The sequence below is a fragment of the Drosophila yakuba genome, chromosome 3L (assembly GCF_016746365.2).
Source record: "Drosophila yakuba strain Tai18E2 chromosome 3L, Prin_Dyak_Tai18E2_2.1, whole genome shotgun sequence".
Taxonomy (NCBI): Eukaryota; Metazoa; Arthropoda; class Insecta; order Diptera; family Drosophilidae; genus Drosophila; species Drosophila yakuba.
The window spans coordinates 1,814,115-1,827,417 of record NC_052529.2 but is presented as its reverse complement, the minus strand read 5'-3'; the positions used below and the strand labels follow the sequence as shown (position 1 = coordinate 1,827,417).

The 13,303-nt window shown below is 41.4% G+C and overlaps 1 protein-coding gene across 1 annotated transcript; it reads right to left on the bottom strand.

The window, feature by feature from the left end:
- Positions 1-326: 326 nt before the first annotated feature.
- LOC6532455 (uncharacterized protein YGR130C) lies at positions 327-12,750 on the bottom strand. Its single transcript, XM_015193878.2, has 5 exons — positions 12,599-12,750; positions 10,618-10,673; positions 1,826-2,031; positions 1,158-1,449; positions 327-855 (listed from the first exon to the last, which is right to left on the bottom strand). The coding sequence occupies exons 2-5, from the start codon at positions 10,618-10,620 to the stop codon at positions 463-465; spliced, it is 894 nt and encodes a 297-aa protein (XP_015049364.1). The 5' UTR covers positions 10,621-10,673; positions 12,599-12,750; the 3' UTR covers positions 327-462.
- Between the last annotated feature and the right edge of the window lie 553 nt (positions 12,751-13,303).

Sequence of the window (13,303 nt, the reverse complement as noted above, 5' to 3'; positions counted from 1 at the left end):
CTCACTTAGAGTTTTATTTACCGATGGCTGGGTTACCAAATAGTTTTATTAGTGCCAAGTTCGTCGCCTAAGTCTTTTGATTTTTGAAAATAATTTTTTTTAATGTTTACAGTTATTTGCTAGTTACTCAGTATTTAGTTTCGATCATGTGGCTTAATTTACTTTTATGTTCCGTTTTTGCCCGCCAGTAATTACTTTTATAAGTCTTCTCAGTTTAACACAATTTCCCAGTTAAAGTTTGCTGCCTAAGTCTTTTGATTCTTCGTAAAATGGGTAATTTCAATTACTATGTCCTACATAGCTGCCCATCTTAAGCTCCAAGTTTCTTAATTTCGATTACGTTTTATTATGGGATGTTTAATTTTATTAATAGTTATTTACAACATTGTGGGCAAGTCTTAAAGGTAATGTTCGCTTAAATGTTTGCTTGTTTTTCAGCAGCTAGCCGTCGATCGCGCCCGCTCAACTGGTCTGCAACGAGTTTTGCTCCTGCTGCAGCTTCTTCAGCGCCTTCTTCTCCTGCTCCATGTGCAGCTGGAGGAGCTTCTTCTGCTTGTTGTGTTTCTTCAGATGGGCGCTCTTCTCGTGTGCCAGCTTGTAATTGGCAATTGTTGTGGGCTGCTGCGTGCTCGTAGATGTTGTCGACGATGCGGCAGTTGTGGTGCTGTCTGCAGATGGAAGTGGTGCCGGTGTGGTGGTGGTGGAGGTGATGGTGGCTGTTGAGGTGCTGGAAGTGGTGCTTGTCGTGGAGGAACTGAGAGCCTGAGACCGCGACTGCGCCTGCTCCTCGTCGAGCCGCTTCTCGAGCTCCGCCTGCCATTCCAAGGCCTTCTCCTCCACCGGCAACTGCTGCAACTGCAACGAGATGATGCATGCGATTATGACATGGACATGAATGTGGATGTGGACGTGGATGTGGATGTGGATGGGGCAAGATGATTGTGAAAGGGATAGTGAGCGGCATGTTTGCGATGCGGGGGTGTTTGACTTGATCGGGCTGAAAGGCATTGCAATTTACAGTGTCAAAAGCAGGGGTTCGTGTCTGAGGTGTCTGGCTTTAATCTCTTGTACAATTATATATAGGTAGTTCTAAATGCATATCGGGTATCGGCGGCTCAAAGGCGCTGATATCGCTTGCGACTCTCGTATTGCCTTACATAGTTCCAGGGGTACGCGTACTTGGCCTTCTCGTAGGCCTTGTACTTCTTGGTCTTTGCGTTGTATTTGCCCTGCAGCTTGTCGGGCACAATAGCCGTATACTTGATGCCCACTCCGGGCACATACTGGGCGGCCAGTCCCGGCACGGAGGTCACTCCTCCGCTGTAGGAGTTGCTGGCCAGCTGGCCGTAGTTGTTGCCCTTGGGCGGCAGGTTGTTGTAGTTGGGCGGCGCATAGGGTCCGGCGGGAATCGTCCATGTTCTTGGTCTCGAAGGCGGTGGCAAAACGAAGCTGAGTTAAATAAATAGTAATATTAAATATTCGTTAATTATCATTTAAGTAATAAAGCTTGTTTGTAATTGTTTGGCTCAAAAGCTCAATAGATTTGAATAAAAGGGCTGTTAAAAACTGTTCCTTTTTGGCGTTTGCTTGAAATCTTGAAACTCAAGTCTATTAATAATGCAAGTTGTGTGATAGTCTTATAAATATTCAAGTGTAATATAATATCACAGATGCCAATTTATTTTCTCTACATCTGGCCGAAAGCGAAAATCCGAAAATATCAGGAATTCAATTTATTTATATAAACAATTCATACAAATGGCAGATTGACCCTTGCAGCTAGTTTTACTGGTTACTGATCTCTGCGAAACCCGTTTGCACTTACACATAGGGATTGGGGTTGGGTACGTCATCGCTCTGGTCCTCCCAGACGGGCGCTGGATCCCGGTATGGCTTCCTCGGTGGCTGTGGAGTGGTGCGCGGCGGAGGTGGTGCTATTGGTCCTGTGTTGGTGCCCCAGTCCACCCGGATGGCCTGCGCCTGCAGGCTGAAACTGGCGACTGTGGCGACTAGCAGCAGGCAAGGAGTGAGCTGGAAAACGAGTTTGGAGTCGGATGAGTGTGGGAATCCTCGCCAGAAAGTGCTTTGCATTGTTGTGTTTGGCAAATTGGTACACGATTCCGCGCCTGATATCAGTTAGAACCGACCTGATCGAGATTAACCGATTCGAGATTCAAAACAAATGTCATAAAACCTGCTTTGCCTTATCATCGGCGCAACCTCGAATCGATGATCAATTAAAATCGCTTTATTTAGTCGCATGGCAAATTGGACACAGACTCAGCCAAATCAATTTCAATTTGAGGCAAAACAAACAGTTCGCACTTGAACTCAAATCGAAATCGAGTGTGTATAACTCGAATGTAATAACAATAATTACATAAAGAAAATGCCCCTCGCCGCCACTTCTCTTGTTAATAAAACAATGTCAAGTGTTAAATTGCCGCAGGTGCTTGAGTTTTTGTTTGACAAAAAAAAGGCGATCGAATATTCAAAGAAATTACTTACTTTATTGTTTGCTGATTGCCTTGCACTTTGCTCAGATGTTTGGCCTATGAATCGCAATTGCCCATAAATATGTATGACGACTGTTTGTTGGGTTAATTGAATTACCCGCTCAAATAATAGATTTATTGTTGATTAATTACATTCAGTTCAAGTTTTTTTCAACCATTCCCTCTGTCGCTTGACACTTTTTATGCGATTCTCAAATCGATTACAATGCACAACGCTGCAGAATGCGGCATTATTTATGGTTAGATCTGTTTTCCCCCCAGCCTTTCGCATTGATTGCCGAGTGTTTGCTTAACTAATGAGCCTCGAGGAAGTGTGTGCCCCAGCTCAAGACAGCCGCCAAACGCACCCAACCCCAACCCCAATCCCAATCCCAAACCAAATCCGAAGCCATGCCGGCAATATAATACGGGGCTAAACCTTTGAGGCCAAGTTTGGTCATTAGTTACCTCACGGCATGGAGTTATGGCCCGGCTGGGAGGATAGGCATCTGGCTACAAATTTGTCAGCACAGTAAACGCCAAAAATGGATTCGATAACGCTGATGTATGGATACCATATGGCTCGGCTCAGGACAAAGCGGAGTTCGCTTTTATTGACCAATTTGAGGGGCTGGGATTCTTGTCGCGACTACAAATCGATCTATTTCGGTTTTTTAGCATTTTCCCATGATTGACAATACAATTGATTAATTGTGAGCTAATTGTAAAAGTACACAGCCACAATAGAGTGGCTCGTAGTTCTTAGTAAACTAGTTTTACGTTTAAAGTGCACTATTTTAAGCCAGAATTTCTGATGAGTTTATTATTAAGCCTACCATGTAATTGCATAATTTATTATTTTAATTTTAAACCAACAAACTCCGAGATGTCATAATATCAGAGTGACAGTTCGACCTATTGTGCAATTCTTCGGGGTGCAATCGCTGGTCCATAAATTGCACGTTTGACAACAACATAACCCCAATGCAGGATCGTGAGGTGGCTAATTCCAGCAATTATGTACAACACTTGCCCCGAAGAGGCAGCGGTTAAGCTGTCGGCGGGCTCGGCTATCCCCCGTTTTGGCTAATTGATTGACAATTTTGCATTGACAAGCACTTATTTGCTATGCACAATGCATATTGGCATGAGCCGCCGCCGGTTGCAGCAATACCTGTCCGCCGATCGGCGCTGTCATCGCTTTTGTGCAATCATAAAAACAGGCAGAAATCAAGGCCAGCATTAACGATAGCTGCTCCGTACATGCCAAGTTTTTGCCTGCTATCCTAAATCACTGGTGGAGGTTGTCATAAAAATAAGGTGAAGCGAAACGAGTCCAGAAAGCAAATTACGGGTATCTTGTTTATATAAGAAGATCTATGATTGCTACTGTCAAACAATTTTCCATTGCAGACTGATTTTAAAGTGTATCCTCCGATTTGTATGTTAAATGAATACTTAAAAGCTATTAAAGACTTAGCATTAGTTCACACTAAGACCCAATTTATAGGGTAGGGTACTGTTTATCCTTATAAAACATGTATCTCGCGACATTTACGTCTCATTCGATCGTTTTTATTCGGTGTTTGCCCCATCATGGTGTTCAAAGGCATAATTCCGAGACAGAAATCAAAGCGGTGCGAACAACTATTTCGATTCAGCCAGATCTCAACACGTTTTGCTCCGTTTTGAAAACCTTTTAATGGCTCCAGTTTGACAAGACCTGTTATTAGGCGGCATGAGAAGCCATAAACTCGGATTTGTGTAACAATGGGCGCCCTGCCGGCAGTGTCACTTCCGACAGACAAAATAGACAAAATAGCGCTGACCCTGAACTTGAGTGGATCGCAGTTGGTGGATGGCAAACACCATAGAGATCTGAGATTGCTGCTGGCTGTTCTCGGTCCTATTCTTGGCCACTTAATGGCTCGCAACTGCGCAGTCGGTTGAATGAACCTCGCGTAATGGGGACTCTCCTTTGGGTCGTAACTCCGTTTTACGAATTTACGAATACCGGGCACTCCTCTGCGATCCAAAGCGATCTTGATCTGGTAATCGCACTCGTAATGGTAATGAGGCGTACCGAGGTTCTGCTCACTAATTAAAAACAATCAATAAAGGCTAAGTAAACGCCGCTCCACACGCCCGGCACTGCACCGCATTATCATTATCTTTGATTAACGCAGTTTAGACCGAAAATAATCATTTATTATCATGCTGACTTGGGCTGCAGTTTGGTGTTTGGTGTGTTTGGTGTGCAGCGCGCTTTGTTCCAGCCTGAAATTAAGTGCTTAGACAAAATATTTTGCGAAATTTGTGCAGCCAAAAAAAAAAAAAACGAGGCAGCTCGTGCTTATGTTTTTTTGGGTCAAGCTTAGATTTAATTTAATGTGGCCAAAATAAAAGAAAAGCCTCCTTAGCCAGCTGACTGTGGCTTAGTCTCGCTATAGTGGCTTATTCGGCTGCAATAGATAAATCGTTTGTGATCTCGGTTTCTTATAGTTATTGTAAATCTCTTTTATTACACAACATTATCGAAAAGGCGAAACAAAGTTTAACGCTTGCATTTGGCGCGTTCAAATTGTAATTCGATAATAAGTATGCCATAATCATTTTTTAAACGCCCTAATTGAAATAATTTATATCGGCTTATGGGGGTACCCCTCATGAGTAGTTAGATATGCCTGCTTTTTCAGTGTTAGTGCTTCGTGCGGGCCGAAACATTGCAGCTTAATTATGAATACGGTCCATATGTTTTCCAGTTACCATTTGTGAATTGCACTTTTTGCAATGCGGGCGTGAGGCGAAAGCCCCGAAAACAATAATGATAAATGGTTATTCCCTAAGTCTGGAAATCGTGTCAAGAGTGGGTGATGAAAGTAAGTCAATGATATAGCCACTGTACATGCACAATTACCGAAGTCCGATTAATGAAAGCAAAGGAGAGATGTGAAAGCACAGATCATTCATCAATCAATGTGAATTCAAAAGATTCACAAGGCGATGGGTGGCACACAATCAACTGTCTTCAAAAAAAAAAAAAAGAGATCTTGAGCGGATTACTCCAGTTATGGCAATGCTATCAAGTCACACAATCAATTATGCTCTTCTGCCTGTTATTCAGATTTTGAAAAGGTCATGAGAAGATAATCAAGCGATCACGATTGGAAGTCGATTAACGAAATAAGATGATAATTTATTACAAAATGATGGTCCCACGGAGTGAAGCGAAATAGGCGCTTTACATAATGAAACAAACAAAACGTTTACGATTGTACAAAAAGGCATTTAACATTTTTCGTTCAACTTCCTCGTTACTAACTTATATTAATGCCCACACAAACTTCGATTAATAGATTTGCTAGATTTTCGAAGCGTAAACTTTGCCTAGTCACTTCCCCCAACTAACATCCTTTTCTCTTAGGAGCTTAGTCTATGAGATCTTATTCTTTATTCGTGCTAGCCCCATAATTAAATGACTCGAAACTAGTTGATCCCCACAATAGCTATTCCTCGTGTAGGGTTTTCCAAGCATAAACTTGGCTTAGTCATAGCGAGTAAGTAACATCCGCTAAAAGCACTTAGTACCACTATTATTCCCAACAAGCTGGAAATGCCAGATGAGATCAGTTATAGTACTTTATCAATCGGTGCGAGGTGGGTGTTATCCACCCACCGTTGGCGTGAAAATATCATCCATAAATCTGGCTGCCAGATATCGCGCCGTAGGTGATCATTAAATTTACATCTTAATGGCTTCTGGTGCAGAACGAGAGAAGACATCCGGCAGATCACTGAACTGGGTCCAACTACAGTGGCCAAGTGCTTAAGTAGCCAAGTGGCCGAGCGTCCAAGTGACCTTCACTCCAAGTCGAGAATCATAAATAGAGGACTTAAGAATGACTTCATCTGCCCGATGTCGAACAGGCGAAGCGTGTCACGTAATTAGCCCCAGCATTTTTTACAACGCGCTCTCATTTGCATATTAAGCACGGGCCTAGCCTCCGATTCAGGTTCGGAATGAGATTCAGTTTCGGTTTCGGTTTCAGTTTCAGTTCTAGTTGAAGTTGTCGACTTGTCGTTCTTCCAGATACAAATCCATCTTCATCAGATCGGATTGGATTGTCTTGTATGAGTGGAGTGGAGAGGAGAGGCGAGTGGAGGTTCAAGGCCCGGCAAATTGTCGATTGTTCAGTGCAATGGCAGTGCCTAACCATCCATCAATTAAGCAAAGTAACCTTGATAAATCGCAGAACGAACAGCAGCCCATTGAAACCCCCCAAAAGAGCCGAAAAGCGCATTTAGGAGGCTAGGTAGCGTTAAATTTGAACATGGCTCTTTGACGCCAAATCATTATTTCGTGGTTAGAGTTTCGTTTTACTTTTTGGCTGCGCTCGTTTGTCACAAGCTCCCAAACTCGTTTCCATTTAAATGTTTCTGCCAGCTTATAAGCATTTGGTCGACTTATTTTGTTATTTTGTCTGGCTGCCATTAGATTCGGTTTTCAGTGCATTGCTACACAGCATTCACAATGTACCGGGTGTGCAAAAGGCAAATGGAGGTGAAGTACCGAAAACAATATTCGATTCAAGCTTCCTCATCAGTCAGAAGTGTGCACAGCGAGAAAATACTTACTACTCTATAATTCTGATTTGAAATCATGCAGTTCTTTACTTTATAATAGACTTTAAGTTATTACATATTAACTTGATAAACATTAGATATAGATTTTAAAGCCACTTTCAGGAACTTTTATTAGAATTTTTATACCCCTTTAAAAAATAAGTTATTTTGTACTTTAACTATACATACATAAATATATTTTTAAGTAAATTGTTTATTTTCTGTGCTCAACTCAGGCGATATTTCGCCATAACCTTGTGCTAGGAGACCGGCACACGAGCTTTTTGATCTGTCTGTTCGGTGGCAGATGTGTCTTGAGTTATGATGGGTGATTGGCATCGATTTGTCTTGGTTTCGGTGAAGGTGCCTGCCAGACGCATTATCGATCGGATTTGGAGGCTCCTTCGCCGAGTGTTTCTGGTTTCGAAATATAGAATGTCTAGTATCGGTTTACAAAATCAAGAGGCTGAGTGATTTTGAAGTGGTTTGAAGAGCGCTTAGGAATCGACACATTTAATATGGGCAAGAGAATATCTGCGAAGCTTTCTCTCCCTTCTAAAATTAAGTTTCCCTTGCCAAAAACAAATATTTCGCATTAGTGAAATCTCTTAATTTGCATACTTTCCCAGGCAAACAAATAGACGGCAATAAAAGCAAGATGATTATGCACTTTGATTAATTGCCACAATGTTCCCATGCTATTTCAGGCATCAGATTTCAGAGAAGTTCAGCCCAAGTCAAGTCCATATCCATAACAAAAGAATAATAAACAATAATCGATGGCCAAAAAAATGATTCGCATAACCAAATTTATAAGCAAACCAGACGTGGGAGTCAATCAGCCGCGCAAACAGAAAAAATATTAATAAATAAGTAGACATCATGTTGATTTCAATTACGCTGCCAAATTGCGCATTTTTAACCTGCTCAATGGGGTTAATGAAATTTCAGTTCTTTTCATAAGTAAATTTCTTGTTTTTCTCTTCAACTTCAAGCCTGGCCATGGTGCGTAGGTGGATTCTATTTGCACAACAGGCATTGTTCTCCATCGGATTTGTTCCCAGCCAAACTGACGGAGCACAGCAAACTTGACCTTTTTCCACGTTCTGTACTGAGATGCTGTATTTGCTGATGCTGATTTCACCCAACATGCAAGGGGCGTGGTCGGCTTTTAATTAACACGAAAAATGGGCAAATTAAATACTCGTACTTTGATCGCAAATAAACTCGATAAGTGACTCGAGAAGCATTTACAGAAGCTGAATCTCGAAAGTTGCGCAATACATTTGATACTCGGATAGACATGGCTTCTGAACTAGATTCGAAGATTTTCAAGGAGGTATCTCAATGATCCACATACGTGTCATAACAGTTTTAATTGGATTTTTAATTTGAGCATTCACTTAAGCTTGTTATATTTCAAATGCAATCTTTTCTCTGTATTGGGCTATTAAAACTTTTGTTGAGGAATAACATTAGTTAAGGTAATATGATCAATCTTATTTGGCACACTTGTGAGACCATTTGTAACTTTATATTGGACCAGAGAATGCTAAAGTTCGTTCAACCCAAAGGTATTGCCCATTTGGACAATGGTATCACTGGGAGATCTCCCCAAACGTTTCAGCCAAGTCATTCATTTTGGACATTCCGAAGTGGCTGCCAGATTTTGTGGGCCAGAGATCTGCATCATCGTAAATATGTCCCAGGGAATGCTCGAGGGCTCCACATTTTTGGCAGTTCGCGTTTTCTGGCTTTTTCGCTGGCCAGCTGATTGACTTCATCGCGATAGCAGGAGCTCATTGAATTTCTGGCATTTTGGGCGGTTGGGTTTCGCAAAGAAAAATGGAAAAACTCGTAAAGACCGAACAAAAAACCTTCGAGACGTAATAACTTGCATTTTGAGTAGGGCACTTAATGCGTCTCGTTTTTTCCTTCTTTTTTTTTTTTTTGGTTTTCTCGATTTTTAGTCCGACTAAGCTGGGCGCTAATCATAAATCTCAACGCAACAGCAAGTCAAGACGCCTAATCAACGGTTACGAACCCAAAAGTTAATGCCTGTCAGGCGGTTAAGTGTCTTGAACTTTTGGCCAGGAATGTTGTGAAAATGGAAAAATAAATAAATCGAAACGAAACGAATCGAACTGAGTTAAATCAATTCCAGGCAAAACAATAGCCCGGTGGTCAAGACAATGGTTTGGCTGTGTGTTCAGGAGGTCAATGTGCTACCGTTAGCGTTGAAAATGATTTCGAAGCGTGGCCAAAGTAGCATTTGATTGTTTTGTAAACAAACCGAAATCGGCCGATAATTTGTATAATTTGTGCTTTGTTTGCATGCTGCATAAAATCAGCATTAGGGCGTGCATACTGTTTTTATTTGTCAATCCCATAACCCATAATCTGAATCACAATGTAAAATGCTAGCTGACTGATAGCCTGCCCAGTCCGATCGAGTGTCGAAAGAAAAACGTAATATGATATTTAATTTATAATTCCAAGATCGCGCAACAGCTGTGAACGTGAACGCATCTCCATTTCGCTTAAGGAAGTCATTTAAATTAACAAATTGCATATTAATATAATTATGCTCAGCTGCGGGCTCTTTGTCTGTGGCAAATTGCCAAAAACAGAATTATAAAAATAATCGAACACGTTAATTACTTAAATGATGTTGCACAAATATTGTTTTTGCCCGACGTATTTTGACAATTAATGACGCTGATTTCACTCCGAGCAGCGCAGAGCGTTTTCATTTCCGGTGAGACATCAGCTCGCTGCTCAATAAATGTACAAACATGAGTCCCAAAACGAACTTGCCACAAAACAATGCGTACGAAGTGAATGAGAATCACTCGAATCGACATTCAACCGCACTCACATGGCCCATTGTGGGTCAATGCCTTTGTCAACTGCAATTTCTGTGTGCAGAAAGAGTGGTTTCTGTGCTTTTTGCCCTTGAGGCTGCAACCGAGATTATGGGAATTATGAATTATGATTTCATATTGAACAAAACGCTGTCACAAGTTTTTAAGTTCTATGTTCTCAGAAATATATAATTACCAAGTATAAAGGAAGTTTCAATGTTTTCAAAAGCCCAAAATAATTCATCATTGCTTAGTTATGTTAAAGGAATGTTCGTGCTGAACTCTTATTTCCTCTTAAAAATAACCCGAGCATTTTTATATTCGAATTAAATATATTTATATTTCCCATCTCATAAGGTAAGGTCCAATGACACGAATGCCTGGGATCGGAATGCTCATGCGTTGATGCGAAATTTATGCAGTTGCTGGGAGTGTGTGTCAATTTCGTTGGGCGATCGTGCTTGCGGCTTAATTATTCCAAAAATTATGTGAGAGCAAACACAGAAGTCGAGAAATGCATAAATACCTGCATTGATTACCCCCAAACAACACGAGTCAATAGAATGGCGAGATACACGTGTTTAAACCCAATTACGCAGCGGAAATTAACAATGCATGAGTATACTGGTACTTACCATTTTGTGTCGATTGTGTATGGTCGAATGAAACCCGAAACTTCTAAGTCGCTTAACTGCAAATATATTAGTTGAATTACTGAAGGGTATATCTCTAGTTTGTCACTACACCAAATAATATGTTGCATTTAATGTATAATATATAAAATATCCAATTTGTTCGATTTTTACTACAGTCACTGGAGTTGCACTTGAAGTTTTTGCATAACCTTTTGAGCACGGAAAGTTGCTCCACCGTCCTCCACAAGCAGATTTGTTATTAATTTAAGGCGATCAACTGGTCAGCCTCTCAGTCAGAAATCAGAAATCAGAAGTCACCTCCATTAACGACAGTCGACTGCTGCCTATATACACCCGGGTATATAGTAATTGTAGACGAGTCTGGCATATCGAATGCCGTGTGGGACAATATCAAATCAGATTTAAGGTAAAAATATCAAATGGAATGGGCCGCGCTCATTACGCAATCGCCACACTTAGTTGGACCCTAGTGAGCGGTTACTTTTGGCGGTGATTGTGTTCGCGATGACGCTGACTTTTGGCGTCTCAATTACCAGTGTCCGTGGCAACATTTGCCTTTCTGGCGGAGATCGAGATCGAGATCAAAATCGAGATTCGTTCCACACATGGCCGCCCTGATAAGAGGGTATGTGTTTCAATCCGAGGGGGAGTAGCGCACGATTCGTGGCGCATGCGTAAGCGTTGGAACCAATTCAAATGACCAAATGACCATTTACCATTTTCTTGAAAATCTTAGGTACGGTTAATTTTCAATTGCCTTTGGCTTGGCGTGTGGTGGCGGCTCTCAGCCTTTTTGGCCACAAAGTGTCGCAAAGTTTGCCCGAATACGAGCCACATGCCACGCATTTTAAGTGCCGTCCAAGTCCCAGCTATTTGCGATCGTAAATATCCGAGGAAGAAGGCGTGCCAGTATGCACTGTCCGGCCAAAAACAAACGCCGGCCCATGTCACGGCTAACAGTCGAAACGTGACTATGTTTAGCCGGACTCCAAGATTTTAGGCGTCAAAACTGGAGGCACTGGAGGTCACCAGCTCGGCGATACGGTAGAATCTCTGGCTGGCCCAAAACCCGTTCCGAGTTGTAATGAGCCCGCCGATCAGGTGACCTTAGTTGTTTGCTCTGCGGCCAATTTAAGGAACCGTGATATGTGCATAAATTAAACATTTAACTTTTATAGAGCCGACAAACTAGTCGGAGAAGATGCTGCGTCTGGTCTTGAAAAATGCAAAACCAATTTGCGCAAATTAACAAGGTTTTATAATCATTGGCAACACCCAACTTCAAGTACCCACAATTATCCGCCGCGGAGTCTGAGAAAAGCAGAAAACATTTCCGGCACATTAAACGCAAAAACTATACGGAGATAAAGCAAAACTAAATGTCAGTTGGCTGCCCGTGATAATAACAATAATAATTTGCTGCCTGTTCAAAACTCATTTTCAAGTTGTTGCATTTAAAGAGGCCAAAAGCGTTTTTAACTTTTTCCCTTCCTTTTATTTTTTTTTATTTTATTTAGTTTATTGAGTTTAGCTTGGGAGAAAAGTCATGGGCGAGGTTTAATTTATGGCAGCTCGGGAAACAGATTTTTCTTTAGATTGCTTTTGCATATTTTCTTGCTTTTTTTTTGGCTATTTTGACAAATGCCTTAAAGTGTTTGGTGCGTGCAAAACGGCGGAACGCCTTCAATTTTATTTATCTTTGTGGAATTGATTTATTTATTTGCATAAATTTAACACGCCTGCGACAGCAGCTGCGCAGCCTGCAGGCTATAAATTGTCTGCATTGCAGCACGCAAGTTCGTTGCCTGAGTCTTTTGTTTCTGTCGCTGATCTTAACGATCCTTTTATGTTTACGTTTATTTTTACTTTTACGTTTCTTGGTTTCTTGGTTTCTTGCACTTGGTCAGAATTTCACAACACACGTTTATATTTAGCATTCATCAGATGACACTGCACATACTTTGCCGCTGCTGGTAACTGAAGGATATAGTATATTATACTGTTTATCTGCTGTGGGTATCTCGATATCGAACCGCTGTTTCTGCGCTAAAGCATGACAAAACTCATTGAAGACACGGGCCACACTGAAAGCAGCGAATGTGGTAGCATCAGCACAAAGTCTCCGTCTCCCGATTTGTCGGCCTCCGCTGGTCATCAGCTGGCTTGCGAATCAGCCAGACGGCTTCGAGCCAGGCCCGAACTCGCAAAGCCGAGCCCGAACTCCAACTCGGCTGCTTTTCGCTTTGTTTTCTATTTTCAGGCGTGTTTTTCAACGCTTTTTGCCTTTTCGTTTTTGCTAGCCAGTTTTCATTTTCATATGTGGCCCAAGCAACATGTTGCTAGGGCCGTTTCCGGTATTAAATTCTAAAAAACATGTTGCCAAGCTGGGGATACAAAAATAAATATATTCAATCGGTTACTTGGTACTACTGCTTTTTAACTTTAAACGTTTAAGAACAAATAGATATGTGACTCGACTCTGCTAATTTAAATTAGCTATGAATGGTATGTGGACAGACTCATGATTTTGCAATTCATCTAGGCAAATATTTTCTTAAACTAGGATTACTTTTGAGAATTGTGTAAACTATTAACGTTGGTGTGGGCTTGGAATAATATGTTCAACTCCAATATATTTCTGATTTGAACTGGAGCATAATTAAAT